At 41.9% G+C, this 15,930-nt stretch overlaps 1 protein-coding gene across 4 annotated transcripts in view; it reads right to left on the bottom strand.

Moving 5' to 3' along the window:
* Window positions 1-15,930, bottom strand: part of EDC3 (enhancer of mRNA decapping 3) — a 66,732-nt gene that overhangs the window by 40,654 nt on the left and 10,148 nt on the right. For 2 of the 4 annotated variants that reach the window (XM_058427990.1, XM_032174934.2), the window contains exons 2-4: window positions 14,973-15,112; window positions 4,558-4,739; window positions 1,416-1,735 (exon numbers count right to left, since the gene is read on the bottom strand). In XM_058427990.1, coding sequence (XP_058283973.1) covers window positions 1,416-1,735; window positions 4,558-4,721 — 484 coding nt within the window. In that variant the 5' untranslated portion in view covers window positions 4,722-4,739; window positions 14,973-15,112. The remainder of the gene's footprint in view (window positions 1-1,415; window positions 1,736-4,557; window positions 4,740-14,972; window positions 15,113-15,930) is intronic. The other 2 variants (XM_032174932.2, XM_058427989.1) reach the window with 1 other exon arrangement.

Raw genomic sequence — 15,930 nt, 5'->3', positions numbered from 1 at the left:
AAAAAAAATACAAAAAAATTAGCCCGGCGTAGTGGCGGGCACCTGTAGTCCCAGCTACTCGGAGAGGCTGAGGCAGGAGAATGGCGTGAACCCGGGAGGCGGAGCTTGCAGTGAGCTGAGATTGCACCACTGCACTCCAGCCTGGGCGACAAAGCGAGACTCCATCTCAAAAAAAAAAAAAGAATAGTTTGCCATTTGGAAGTAGTTTTTTAAAACAACATTCATATTAATTTAAGGAGCCTAACAGATTCCAGTGAATGTTACAATTCGCTATTGTAACATTATTCTAGTAAATATGTTGGAGAAGAACAGTTCTAGTGAATTAACTATGGTTTTGGAAGGCAGCTATGCTCACCATCACACCATCAACACAACTATGGTTTTATTTTATATTATTTATTTTATTTTTGAGACAGAGTCTCGCTCTATCACCCAGGCTGGAGTGGCACAATATCAGCTCACTGCAACCTCTGCCTCCTGGGTTCAAGGGATTCTCCTCCCTCAGCCTCCAAAGTAGCTGGGATTACAGGCATGTGCTTCCACACCTGGCTAATTTTTGTATTTTTAGCAGAGACGAGGTTTCAACATGTTGGCCAGGCTGGCCTCGAACGCCTGACCTCAGGTGATCTGCCCGCCTCAGCCTCCCAAAGTGCTAGATTACAGGTGTGAGCCACCGTGCCTGGTCACAACTATGGTTTTATAGTCAGCAAATGGCATTTAATAATGTGTTAGTATCAAACAAAACTGGGCAGCAACACAGACCAATGCACATTCTTCTTGGTGTGTCAGTAAGAACAAATACAGCAAATTAAAAATTGTCTGCTAGAAAATCAAAGATCACAGAGATGTTTGGATCAGTCCCCTCCTCTCTTCTGAGGATGAGACTCAAATCACAGGAAGAGAAGTTACTCAAGAATCCTCTGGAACAGCCCAAGTGCAGGTTCAACTCAGACACTACTACCAGCATCAGTAACAGGATTTAAGGTGTTTTTTTTTCTTTTTTAGAGACAGAATCTCACTATTTTGCCCAGACTAGCCTTGAACTCCTGGGCTCAGACAATCCTCCTGCCTCAACCTCTCAAGTAGCTGGGACTATAGATGCGTGCCACCATGCGCAGTAGTTACTGGATTTAAAACATCACTGTTAGTCTTAGTAAACTCTGGGCAGACTTTCCCTGAAGGAAGTGCTAAGAGAGGGCAGGAAGCTCACAGGCATCCCTAACAGCTTATTTCCTTTCCCTTAACATCTTGAGGAATTAGGCCTGGAGGAAGAGAACCATGTTGTATTTCTGTGACACTCAGCCAGCATCCATTTTATTGGGATAACAAAGGATTTGTTTAAAGAGCAGCAGTGCTTATGGCTTATAGCCCTGAAACACCAGATTGAGAAGAAATATCAACTTGACCCTACTTACAGGAGTTGTGCCGACGACGGAAACTTTTGGACTGACTCAAGGATTCCATGTGCCTGTCGACATAGCTCTTTGAGCACTGCTGCTGCTGGGGGGAAACGGCAACATCCTGGCTCTTCACATCTGTCCTCTTAGGGATATTCTGAGGGGCACTGCTGGAAGAGGCTGGCTTCTTGACCAACTTGCCTGTGCCATTCTGATTAATGCCCACTTGGCAGCCAACACCAGAGGGGCCTAATTCTGTTTGATGAAGGTCTCCAAAATGTTGGTTGTCTCCAGGTCCTGGTATCTCCAGAATTTTTAACTCCGTAATGTCACCTGCCCTGAAATACACAAAAAAGCCAAGTCTCAAAATTACAATAGTGGTAAGAATGATAAAACTGAGATCATTAGCAAACAGCTACCCCTTTGCAGGACTGCATTTTAATGAGTTATCAGAGGCTAGGAAAGGGGGCTGTGTGCTTAAGGACGGGTCAGCCACCAACTATCCAACTGACACAATGCTGGCCTTTAAAAAGAGGCTATTGCTAACAACAAAACTGTATTAATCTTACATTCCCACAATGTTTAATAGCTTTTGTTCATTCATTCACTCCCTTGCTCATTTAACAGGAGTATATAAAATACTTACTATGTGGTAAGCCCTGCGCTAGGAACTATTTTGATCTGGTATATAGAGATGAAAACCACTATGTGCCCACAGGAACTCATTCTGGTCAGTGGAAAAGACAAGTACATATTCAATCAAAAGTGTTAAATGGGCTGGGCACCATGGCTCGTGCCTATAATCCCAGCACTCTGGGAGGCCGAGGCAGGCGAATCACTTGAGGCCAGGAGTTCGAGACCAGCCTGGTCAACATGGCAAAACCCTGTCTCTACTAAACAGAAATGATTAGTCGGGTGTGGTCGTATGCACCTGCAATCCTAGCTACCCAGGAGGCTGAGGCATGAGAATCGTTTCGCCCTAGGAGGCAAAGGTTGCAGTGAGCAGAGATCGCACCACTGCACTCCAGCCTGGGCAACAAAGTGAGACTCTGTCTCAAAAAAAAAAAAATTTTTTTTTTTTTTACAGTGTTAAATGTTAGGACAGAGGTGTGCATAGGAGACTAGAGAACCTAAAAGCAAAATATTTAAGTTAGTCTGGTGGAGATGAATGCAATACTTAAGCTAAATCTGGCCAGGGCAGGGGGAAGGAGTGGCTAAGCAAAGAACAGCAGGGAGAAAGGCATCTCAGGTAGGGGCTCAGAGACTGAGGAAATGTAGAAAATATGGCCCACGTGAGGAACTGCAAATGTTATGGTGATACTAAAGGGAAGGATGCTTGTGGAAGGCCATCAGGAAGTAAGGCTGCAGAGGTAGCCAAGGACCACATCATGATCACAATGGATTTTCCTGGTGGCTATGAGAAGAAACAAGAGGCAGTGGTACCAGTTAGGAGACCAAGCAAGCAGTAATACAAAGGGAGAAGGAATCAAGAGACATTTCGAATCCACACAATTTTGGCAACTGAACACGAGGATTAAAGGGAAAGAAGAGTTTATTATGACTCCTAAGTTTCTAACGTGGGGGAAAGGTGTTATTAGCCATAAATAATGCGTATGCCCTTGGAAAAATAAATCTACAGGAAAACATAACGAGATTAGCTCCGAAAATCTTGCATTTAAGATATCTTGTGGGATATCCAATGGAAATGACCAGCAGACAAGGTGTCTGTCTCATAATGGGACTAAATTAAAGATTTGAGGTCTTGGCCGGGCGTGGTGGCTCACACCTGTAATCCCAGCACTTTGGGAGGCCAAGAAGGGCAGATCACGAGGTCAGGAGATCGAGACCATCCTGGCCAACACGGTGAAACGTCATCTCTACTAAAAATACAAAAACAAAATTAGCCGGGCATGGTGGCGGGCACCTGTAGTCCCAGCTACTCGGGAGCCTGAGGCGGGAGAATGGGATTAACCCGGGAGATGGAGTTTGCAGTGAGCCAAGATCGTGCCACTGCACTACAGCCTGGGTGACAGAGTTGACACTCCATCTAAAAAAAAAAAAAAGATTTGAAGTCTCATTAATGTACAAGGTACACAAGAGATTGTCTAGAGAATAAAAGCTGAGAAAAGAACCAAAGATAGAACCGTAATTCAATCTTAACAGGTGAGTAGAAGAAAAGGAACATAAAAAACAACAAAAACAGTAAAGGAATGGAGGAATATGTGGAATGCATGCAAAGAAAAACCAAACAGGTACAGGGAAACTAAAGGAGAGTACTGTACTTTAAAAGATAGGGAGAATTTTATTTTTATTTATTTTTTTAGAGACAGGGTCTTGCTCTATCACCCAGGCTGGAGTGCAGTGGTGCTATCATGGCTCACTGCAGCCTCCAACTCCTAGGCTCAAGTGATCTTCCTGTCTCAGACGCAGGAGTAGCTGGGATTACAGGCACATGCCACCATGCCCAGCTAATTTTTAAAATTTTTATTTTGTAAAGATGAGGTCTCACTATGTTGACTAGCCAGTTTTGAAATCCTAGCCTCAAGTGATACTCCTGCCTTGGCCTCCCAAAGTGCTGGAATTACAGGCATAAGCCACTGCACCCATCAGGGAGCATTCAAATGAGATTGGGATTGGATACTGTCAGTGAATTTGGCCATTAGGTTATTTGTAACCTTGACAAAAACTAATTCAGCAAGATGATAAAGTTAGAAAAAAAGATAATGGTAGGGTAAGGAGGTTCTAGAGAATGAAGCCACAAAAGATAGAGAAAGCAGACTATTTGGCTCTGACAAGGATTATGGGTTAAAGGGAAGGGAAATGACACAACAATACCTAGTGGCAAATGCAAGATCTAAGGGAGAGGGTTGTTTTTAATAAAGGGGAGGCCAAGGAATGAATATCAGAATGCAAAGAGGAAATAAACAGTATAGGCCGGGCATGGTGGTTCACACCTGAAATCCCAGCACTTTGGGAGGCCACGATGGGCAGATTACTTGAGGCCAGTAGTTCGAGACCAGCCTGGCCAACACAGTGAAACCCCATCTCTACTAAAAATACAAAAAGCGGCCATATGCCAAGAGAGTACTAGCAATCTGACCTAGGTTCAAGCTCCACAGACCACCAGGTTGGATTCAGAAGAGTCAGTCAGGACACTCACCTGAAGGTGACTTCTGGAACAAGACACTTCACTCCATTATGGAAAGGCCGGGTGAGAGAAATGGTCTGGCTGACCTGATCCACAGCTGACACTCTTCCCTGATAGACACCCAAGCTATCTCCACAATTGATGGACACAATACTTCCCAGCCAATCTGTAGCCATGTTTCACACATGAGACCACTGTGAAGAGAAGGAACTATTCAGTGTGCCTTGGTGAAAAGACAAACTTTTAATTAAATTCAGCAAATATATCAGGCTCTGTACCAAGTGTTGGTTAATAAAGCATATTCTATCACATTGCTAACTGAGGTAATAAATCTTAAAAAAATTAAATTTTTTTTTCAGGAGTATGTATATTAATAAATAATATTATTTAATACATATAAAGATCTTATAATTGCTTTAAAGCACATACATTGGATAAAGATATTTATTGCACATCAAATCACACAAACTATAATCTGTTTACATTGTATTTTAATAAATCTGCTGTCAAAACGCTTTCAAAGAGAATATGTTGCTGAGAAATAATATATTAAAAAAACAAATTACTGGTAATGCCACTCTTGCTGATGATAATAATAATATAATAATGATTAATAATAATAATAAATTCTGGATAGTTTTTTTTTTTTTTTTTTTTGAGACAGAGTTTCACTCTTGTTGCCCAGGCTGGAGTGCAATGGCACGAGGCAGGCAGATCACGAGGTCACAAGATTGAGACCATCCTGGCTAACATGGTAAAACCCTGTCTCTACTAAAATATACAAAAAATTGGCCGGGCGTGGTGGCAGGCGCCTGTAGTCCCAGCTACTCGGGAGGCTGAGGCAGGAGAATGGCGTCAACCCAGGAGGCGGAGGTTGCAGTGAGCCGAGATGGCGCCACTGCACTCCAGCCTGGGCAACAGAGTGAGACTCTGTCTCAAAAAAAAAAAAATTTTTAAAGCCAATTGAAGGTACTATAGAACACTAAACCTAACAACTACAGAATATATATCCTTTTCAAGTCTACACAGAATGTTCACGCATATATGCTGGGCTTTAAACAAGTATGAAAAAATTTAAAAAGACAGATCACATAAAATATATTCTCTACCCACAACATAATTAAATTTGAAACTGATAAAAACAGATATTTAGAATATTCCCAAATATTTAAAATTAAGCAAGACATTTCCAAATAACCTATGGGTAAAAGAAGAAATCAAAAGGGCAGTCAGAAAATAGTTCGAACTCAATGATAATGAAAACACAACATTGACTTTTGTATGACATGCTTAATACAGTGCGTGAAAGGGGGAATTTATAACTTTAAGTGCTTGTTAGGAAAGAAATGTCTAAAATCAATTGTCTAAGCTTCCATCTTAAGTATTAGTAAAAAAAGAACAGATTAACCTGATGTTAATAGAAAGGAAATCAAGAGCAGAAACGAATGAAACAAGAAACAACTAAGAAAAATAAAACAAAAATTAGCTCTTTGAAAATATTAATAAAGTTGGCAAACGCCTAAGAAAAAAGATAAAACATACATTATTAATGTCAGAAATGAACAAAGAGACATCATAGACATTAAAAAATAACCTTACACCAGTAAATTTGACAACTAGACAAAATGGGGAACTTCTTAGACAAAAGTTATCAAAACTAATAACAAGAAATAAAAAATCTGAGTAGCCGCATGTCTATTTTAAAAACTGAATTTATCAAGAGAATAAGACAAGACACAAATTAGGAGAAAATATTTGCGAAAGACATATTTGATAAAGGTCTGTTATCCATAACATACCAAGAACTCTTAAAACTCAACAATAAGAAAATGAACAACCTGATGAAAAAATGAGCAAGAGACCCAAAAGGATACTTCACCAAAGAAGACATGGACATGGCAGGCAAGCATATAAAAAGATGCTCTACATCATATCATCAGGGAATTAATGGAAATTAAAACAACGAGATGCCACTACACACCTGTCAGAATGGCCAAAATCCAAAACACTGACAACACCAAATGCTGACAAGGACGTGGGGCAACAAAAACCATCATTCATTGCTGACAGGAATGCAAAATGATGCAGCCACTTTGAGTATGCATTTTTCTTTTCTTTTTTGAGATGGAGTCTTACTCTGTCGCCCAGGCTGGAGTGTGGTGGCATAATCTCGGCTCACCGCAACCTCCACCTCCCGGGTTCGAGCAATTCTCCTGCCTCAGCCTCCTGAGTAGCTGGGATTACAGGCATGCACCACCATGCCTGGCTAATTTTTGTATTTTTAGTAGAGACGGGGTTTCACCATGTTGGTCAGGCTAGTCTTGAACTCCTGACCTCATGATCCACCTGCCTCAGCCTCCCAAAATGCTGGGATTACAGGCGTGAGCCACCATGCCCGGACTTTTTTTTTTTTTTTTTTTGGAGACTGAGTCTCGCTCTATCTTTATCGCCCAGGCTGGAGTACAGTGGTACAATCAATCTCAGCTCATTGCAGCCTCTGCCTCCCAGGTTCAAGCAATTCTCCCGCCTCAGCCTTCCAAGTAGTTGGGACGACAGGCACGTGCCACCACATCCAGCTAATTTTTTTTTTTTTTTTTTTTCAGTAGAGGGGTTTCACCAAGTTGCCCAGGCTGGTCTCGAACTCATGACCTCAAGTGATCTGCCTGCCTCGGCCTCCTAAGTGCTAGGTTTATAGGCATGAGCCACTGCGCCTAGCTTGCACATGCATATTAATAAGGTAGTTTCTCACAAAACTAAATATACCATCTGATCCAGCAATCACTCTCCTTGGTATTTACCCAGATGAATTGAAAACTTACATCCACCATAAATCTGCACGTGGATGTTTACAGCAGCTTTATTCAAAATTGCTCAAATTTGGAAGCAATCAAGACATCCTTCAGTAGGTGAATGGATGAATGAACTATGGCACACCCAGACAATGGAATATTATTCAGCACGAAAAAGAAATGAGCTATCAAGCCATGAAAAGACATGGAGGAAACTGAAAAGCACATTACTAACTGAAAGAAGCCAATGTGAAAAGGATACATACATACTATATGATTCCAGCTACAAGGTTTTCTGGAAAAGGCAAAACTATGGAGACAGTAAAAGGAGCAGTGGGCGCCAGTGGTTGGTGGCGTGGGGGTGGGAGGTGAACAGGCAGAACACAAGAGAATTTTTAGGGCAGTGAAACTATTCTGTTTGATACTATAATGGTAGATATGTGTCACTTCAAAACCCATAGAATGTACAACACCAAGAGTGAACCCTAATGTTAAATATGGACTCTGGATGACAATGAAGTGCCAGTGTAGGTTCACCAATTGTAACAAACACGACCGTGGTGTGGAATGTTGACAGCAGAGAGGGCTTACTGGGGGGCAACAGTGAGATATATGAGAACCCTCTGTACTTTGGGCTCAATTTTTCCCTGAAACTAAAACTGCTCTAAAAAATAAAGTCTATTTAATAGAAAAAAACAAATTGATTATGTAATTTAAAACCTTCCTACAAAGAAAAATCCAGGCCTAGATGGCTTTACTGGCTTTTTCTTTTTAACTAAGTCTGAACTAGACAGCTTTACTAGTTAATTTTATCAAACATTTTAGGAAAAAAAAAATGTCAATCTCATACAAACTTTTAGAAAACACAGGAGAATGAGGCTGGATGCAATGGCTCATGCCTGTAATCCCAGCACTTTGGGAGACTGAGGCAGGTGGATCACTTGAGATCAGCAGTTTGTGACCAGCCTGGCCAACACGGTGAAACCCTGCCTCTACTAAAAATACAAAAATTAGCCAGGCATGGTGGCACGTGCCTGTAATCCCAGCTACTCAGGAGGCTGAGGCAGAAGAATCGCTTGAACTGGGGAGGTGGAGGTTGCAGTGAGCCAAGATCACACCACTGCACTACAGCTTGGGTGACAGAGCGAGACTCCATCTCAAAAAAAAAAAAAGGTTGGGCACAGCGGTTCACACCTGTAATCCCGGCGCTTTGGGAGGCTGAGGAGGGTAGATCACTTGAGTTCAGGAGTTCAAGACCAGCCTGGCCAACATGGTGAAACCCCATCCCTACTAAAAATACAAAAAAAAAAAAAAAAATTAGCCAGGTGTGGTGGTACATATCTGTAATCCCAGCTACTAGAGAGGCAGAGGCAGGAGAATGGCTTGAACCCAGGAGGGGAGGTTGCACTGAGCCAAGATTGCGCCACTGCACTCCAGCCCAGGTGACAGAGCACAAGACTCTGTCTCAAAAATAAAAATTAAAAAAAGAAAGAAACACTTCCCAATTTGTTCAATGTAGCTAGTATAACTCTGACGTGAAAGCCTCCCCACAAAGGCTTTATAAGAAAAAGATCAACATCCTGCACAAATATAGACCAAAAACCCTCAACAAGATATTAACAAATCAAATCCAGCAATAAATTTTAAAAGTCTAATATATCACATATATTTAGGTCTCTACTCCTAGAATGCAAAATTGGTTTGATATTTTAAAAATTGATCAATTTTAAATCATTTTAACAGAATGAGAAAATCATACAACTTTATCACATCAATACAGAACTATTAGCTTGATACCAAGACTTGACAACAATAGTACAAAAACAAAACTACAGAATACTATCCCCCATGAATGTAAACATAAAATTCCTTATCGAAATATCACCCAACAATTCAACAATAATGATCCAGGCTCAGTGGCTCACACCTGTAATCCCAGCACTTTGGGAGGCCAAGGTGGGAGGATAGCTTGAGGCCAGGAGTTTGAAACCAGCCTGGGCAACACAGTGAGACTTTATTTCTACCAAAAAAAAAAAAAAACAGGTGTAGTGGTGCATACCAGTAATCTCAGCTACTTGGGAGCCTGAGGCAGGAGGGGAGCTTGGGCCCATGAGTCAGTGGATGGAGTGAGCTATGATCACACCACTGCACTCCAGCCTGGGCAACAAAGCAAGACACCATCTCTAAAAATAAAAATAATAAACAAAACAATACACATCAAGAATTATACATCACACCCGGCCGGGTGTGGTGGCTCATGCCTGTAATCCCAGCACTTTGGTAGGCCAAGGGCAGATCACGAGGTCAGGAGATCAGGACCATCTTAGCTAACATGGTGAAACCCTGTCTCTACTAAAAATACAAAAAATTAGCCAGGCGTGGTGGCGTGCACCTGTAGTCCCAGCTACTCGAGAGGCTGAGGCAGGAGAATGGTGTGAACCCAGGAGGCGGAACTTGCAGTGAGCCGCGATCACACCACTGCACTCCAGCCTAGGTGACAGAGTGAGACTCCATCTCAAAAAAAAAAAATTATACACCACACTCAGGTGGAGTTTATTCCAAGGATGCAATGCTGACTCAAGATCAGAAAGCCAATCAATGTAATCTACCATATTAACAGGCTAAATAAGAAAAACACATGTTCATAGCAACTGACACAGAAATGCATTTGACAAAATTGAACACCCATTCATTCTTTTTTAAAAAAGCCTCTCAGAAAAATGTGAATAGAGAGGAACTTCATCAATCTGGTAAAGGGATTTAAAAAGTCCCTACAGCTAACATTATACTAAATGGTGAAAGACTGAATGCTTTCCTTATAAGAACATGAACAAGGCAAAGATATTCACTATTACTCAACACAGCTCTAGAAGTTCTTGCAATAAAGCAAGAAACAGATAAAAAAGGCATACAGTTTGGAAAGGAAAAAACAATACTATCCCCATTTGCAGATGACATAACTGTCTATGTAGAAATTCCCCGTAATCTACAAAAAGTCTTAGAACAAGTAAGTTCAGCAAGATTGTGGGATACAAGATAAACATACAAAAGCCAATCTTATTTCAGTATATTAGCAATGAACACATGGGCAATGAAATTTAAAATACAATACCATTTACAATTGCTCAAAAAATAAAGTACTAGGTGTAAATCTAAAAAAAAAAAGGGTACAGGATTTATATACTGAAAACTATGCAACACTGAGGAAAAAATCAAAATGCTAAATATAACAGATATAACATGTTCATGGATTAAAAGACTCAACAAAAAGTACATAAATTCTCCTCAAATTGGTATAAAGGATCAATGTAATTCTTATCAAAATCTCAGCAAGATTTGTAGATATAGACAAAGTTATTCTAAAATTTACATGGAAAGGCAAAGAAACTAAAATAGTTAAATCAATATTTTTTTTGAGATGGAGAGTCACTTTGTCGCCCAGGCTGGAATGCAGTGGCGCAATCTCGGCTCACTGCAACCTCCACCTCCCGGGTTCAAGCAGTTTTCTGCTTCAGCCTCCCGAGTAGCTGGCATTACAGGCACCTACCACCACGCCCTGCTAATTTTTGTATTTTTAGTAGAGACGGGGTTTCACCATCTTGGCCAGGCTGGTCTTGAACTCCTGACCCCGTGATCTTCCCACCTCGGCCTCCCAAAGTGCTGGATTACAGGCGTGAGCCACCACGCCTGGCTGCTAAATCAATTTTTTATAAGAAAGTGGGAGCAATCAGTCTACCTGATTTCAAGATTTACACAATTATGATAATCAAGACTACGTAGTATTGGCAGAGGGACAGACATGTAAATCGATAAAATAGAAGGCAAAACCCAGAAACAGACTCACAAAAATATGCCCAACTGATTTTTGACAAAGTGCAAAAACAATTCAATGCAGGCAGCACAGTTTTTATAACAAATAGCGCTGGAGCAAATGTAAATCCATCAGCAAAAAAATGAACCTCAAACTAAGTTTCACACTTTGTACAAAAATTTACTCAAAATGGATCATGAACTTACATGTAAAACGTCAAACTCTAAAACTTTTAGAAAAAACATAAGAGAAACCCTGAAGATCTAGGGCTAGGCAAAGAGTTCTTACACTTGACACCAAAAGCACAATCCATAAAAAGAAAAGCTGGTCAACTAGACTTCTTGAAAATTAAAAATTTTTATTCCACAAAAAACAAGCCACAGACTGGGAGAAAATACTTGCAAACCACCTATCTGACAAAGACAAAGGAGTAGTATCTAGGAAATATACACCTTTCAAAATGGCTAAAATACAGTGATAACACCAAGTGCTAGTAAGAATGTGGAAAAAATGGATCACTCACACATTGCTAGTCCAAATATTGAATAGTACAGCCACTCTGGAAAACATCCTGGCAGGTTATTAAAAAAACTAAACATGCAATAATTAGCCAGGTGTGAGGCCAGGCGCGGTGGCTCACGCCTGTAATCCCAGCACTTTGGGAGGCTGAGGTGGGCAGATCACGAGGTCAGGAGATTGAGACCATCCTGGCTAACACGGTGAAACCCCGTCTCTACTAAAAATACAAGAAATTAGCCGGGCACGGTGGCGGGTGCCTGTAGTCCCAGCTACTCGGGAGGCTGAGGCAGGAGAATGGCGTGAACCCAGGAGGCAGAGCTTGCAGTGAACCAAGATGGCGCCACTGCACTCCCACCCGGGCAAAAGAGCGAGACTCCACCTCAAAAAAAAAAAAAAAAAAAAAAAATTAGCCAGGTGTGGTGGCGCACACCTGTAATCCCAGCTACTTGAGTGGCTAAGGCATGAGAATCACATGAACCTGGGAGGCACAGGTTGCAGGGAGCCGTGATCACACCACTGCCCTCTAGCCTGAGCAACAGAGACTCTGTCTCAAAAGAAGAAAAAACCCAAGGCTGGGCACAGTGGCTCACGCCTGTAATCTCAGCACTTTGAGAGGCCAAGGTGGGTGGATCACAATGTCAGGAGATCAAGACCATCCTGGCTAACACGGTGAAACCCCATCTCTACTAAAAATACAAAAAATTAGCCAGGCACGGTGGTGGGCGCCTGTAGTCCCAGCTACTCGGGAGGCTGAGGCAGGAGAATGGTGTGAACTGGGGAGGTGGAGCTTGCAGTGAGCAGAGATGGCGCCACTGCACTCCAGCCTGGGCCACAGAGCGAGACTCCGTCTCAAAAAAAAAAAAAAAAACCAAAAAACTAAACATGCAACTAAAATATGACCCAGCAGTTGCACTTCTGGTCATTTATCCCAGAGAAAGGAAGACCCAGGTTCACACAAAAACCTGTACATGGGCTGGGTGCGGTGGCTTACGTCTGTAATCCCAGCACTTTGGGAGGCCGAGGCAGGTGGATCACCTGAGGTCGGGAGTTCGAGACCAGCCTGACTAGCATGGAGAAACCCCGTCTCTACTAAAAATACAAAATTAGCTGGGGGTGGTGGCGCATGCTTGTAATCCCAGCTACTCGGGAGGCTGAGGCAGGAGAATCGCTTGAACCCGGGAGGCAGAGGTTGTGGTGAGCCCAGATCACGCCATTGCACTCCATTCTGGGCAACAAGAGTGAAACTCTGTCTCAAAAAAAAAAAAAATACCCTGTACACAAGTGTTTATATCACATTTACTCAAAAAGCCACAAACTGGAAACAACCCAGATAACCTCAATGAGTGAATAAACAAACAGTGGTACATCCATACCACGGGACAAAAAGTAAAAATGCCAACCCCAAGAGGTTGTGTTCTGTATGATTCCATTTATGTAACATTCTTGAAATGACAAAGCTATAGAAATGGAGAACAGGGCTGGGCACAGTGGCTGATGCCTGTAATCCCAGCACTTTGGGAGGCTGAGGAGGGTAGATCTCCTGAGGTCAGGAGTTCAAAACCAGCCTGGCCAACATGGCGAAGCCTCGTCTCTACCAAAAATACAAAAATTAGCCAGGCGTGGTGGCCAGCGCCTATAGTCCCAGCTACTCGGGAGGCTGAGGCAGGAGAATCACTTGAACCCAGGAGGCGGAGGTCGGAGGTCGCAGTGAGCTGAGGTCAAGGTGGTGACAGTGTACTCCAGCCTGGGCAACAGAGTAGCAACATGGGGGACTCTTGTAGTAATGGAAATATTTTACATCTTGACCATATCAATGTCAACATCCTAGTAGTGATACTGTATTACAGTTTTGCAAGATGTTACCAATAGGGAAAACTGGGTAGGGCACAAGGAATCTCTCTGTATTATTTCTTACAACGGCATGTGACTCTACAACTATCTCAGAAGTTTAATTAAAAAAAAAATCAATGCCTTCCATCACATTAACAAAATAAGTGATGAAATCATGTATAATCATATCAATAAATGCAGAAAGATAATTGGACAAAATTTAACAATCATTCACTATATTTAAAAAGGGGAGGGAAAGCTGGCATCTACAAAACAATTACAGCTAACATGATACTTAATGGTGAAATAGGCCAGGCATGGTGGCTCACACCTGTAATCTCAGCACTTTCAGAGGCTGAGGTAGGAAGATCACCGAGCTCAGGAGTTTGAGGCTACAGTGAGCTATGATTGTACCACTGCACTCCAGCCTGGGCAGCAGAGCCAGACACTGTCTTTATTTTATATATTTTGGTTTTTTGTTTCTGTTTTTTTTTTTTTTTTGGCTCACTGCAGCCTCCTGGGCTCCTGGGCTCAGGTGATACTCCTGCCTCAGCCTCCTGAGTAGCTGGGACTATAGGTGTGTGCTACCATGGCCAGCTAATTTTTTCTGTTTTGTAGAGACAGGGTCTCACTTTGCTGCCCAAGCTAGTCTTGACCTCACAGCTCAACTGATCCTCCCACCTCAACTTCCTGAGCAGCTGGGACTACAGGTCCACATCACCACACCCAGCTAATTTTTTTATTTTTTGTAAGACGGGTTTTGCCATGTTGCCCAGGTTTCCAACTCCTGAGTTCAAGCCATCCACCTACCTCGGCCTCCCAAAGTGCTAAGATTACAGGCATGAGCTACCATGCCCAGCTGAGACTTTGTCTTTAAAAAAAAAAAAAAAAAGGTGGGGTTGAAATAAATGCTTTCCCCAAATACTGAGGATGAGGCAAGGATGTCCACTCTCACCACTTGTACTTATATTCAACAACTGTAGGTCCTAGCCAGTGCAATAAGACAAGAAAAAGAAAAAAAAACCCAGAAAGTTAAATAAATAATAAAGTTAAATAAGACAGTAAAACTGTCTTTATTTGCAATGACATAATTGACTGTTTATAGTCAATCCATAAAAAGTCCTACTAGAACTAATAAGGAAATTTAGCAAGGTCACAGGATATATGCTCGATGTAGAAAAAACAACCATAGCAGCAAACAACTGAAAATGAAATTTTAGGCCAGGCATGGTGGCTCATGCCTGTAATCCCAGCACTTTAGGAGGCCAAGGCTTCCCAAATTTTGCACAAGGTATTCCTAGAACACTTTCCCCAGCTCTATGAATGGTTAGCTCCATCCTGCCTTTCCGACATCTGGTAAAACGTTACCATCTCAAAGAAGCCTTCCCTGTCTACCCAATCTAACGTGGCTACTCATCGTTATTCTCCAACACCTCAAATCCTGTTATGATCTCAAAATCAATCACTATATGAATTACCTTGTTTCTTCATATTGTGTGTGTTGGTCAGGCACGGTGGTTCATGCCTGTAATCTCAGCAGTCTGGGAGGCTAAGGTGGGTGGATGGCTTGAGTCCAGGAGTTTGAGACCAGCCTAGGCAACATAGGGAGACCCCATCTCTGCAAAAAAATTTTAAAAACTAGCCAGGCTTGGTGGCACATGCCTGTAATACAAGCTACAGCTACGCGGAACACTGAGACAGGAGGACTGCTTGAGCCCGGAAGGTCAAGGCTGCAATGATCACACCACTGCACCCCAGCCTAGATGACAGAGTGAGACCCTGTCTCAAAACAAAATATATATATACAGATAGATAGATAGTGTGTGTGTCATCCCACTAGAATAGGGCAAATGACATAGTCTTGTTCAGTCAATACGAGTGCTTAGAGTGGAAGAAGTCAATATATATTTAATCAATCAATGAATGAATTAGAAATAATAAACATGACAGAAGTTCCTCAAAATCTACAGTATCTACATGTTTATATCTAAATGTCTTGGCTCTTTTTGAAAATGGTTCTAAAAAGTACAGTATCCTTAAGCATACTCTATGCAAAATCCTATATAAGGTATGAAACCTAACACTTCCCCACTCACACAAGGAATTCAGGAAACAGCTAGCAGATGATAGCAGATGAATATAAATACACATGTTAAGCACAAAGTGAAACACTGGTTCAGTGTTTTTACATTAAAAAAAGAAACCAGCACTTGAAGCTGTTTTCAAATACTAATTTCAGACATAAAGGGGCAAAAAGGCATATAAAGCACCCCTCTGGTAAAAGAGTATGTCCCGACTGAGTGTGGTGGCTCACGTTTATAATTCCAGCAGTTTGGGATGCCAAGGCAGGTGGATCACACGAGGTCAGGAGTTCGAGACCAGCCTGACCAACATGATGAAACCCCGTATCTACTAAAAATACAAAATTGGCTGGGT

Source organism: Hylobates moloch, unplaced genomic scaffold (assembly GCF_009828535.3).
Source record: "Hylobates moloch isolate HMO894 unplaced genomic scaffold, HMol_V3 SCAFFOLD_14, whole genome shotgun sequence".
Taxonomy (NCBI): Eukaryota; Metazoa; Chordata; class Mammalia; order Primates; family Hylobatidae; genus Hylobates; species Hylobates moloch.
The sequence above is the reverse complement of the archived record's forward strand: the minus strand, read 5'-3'. Positions and strand labels throughout refer to the sequence as shown.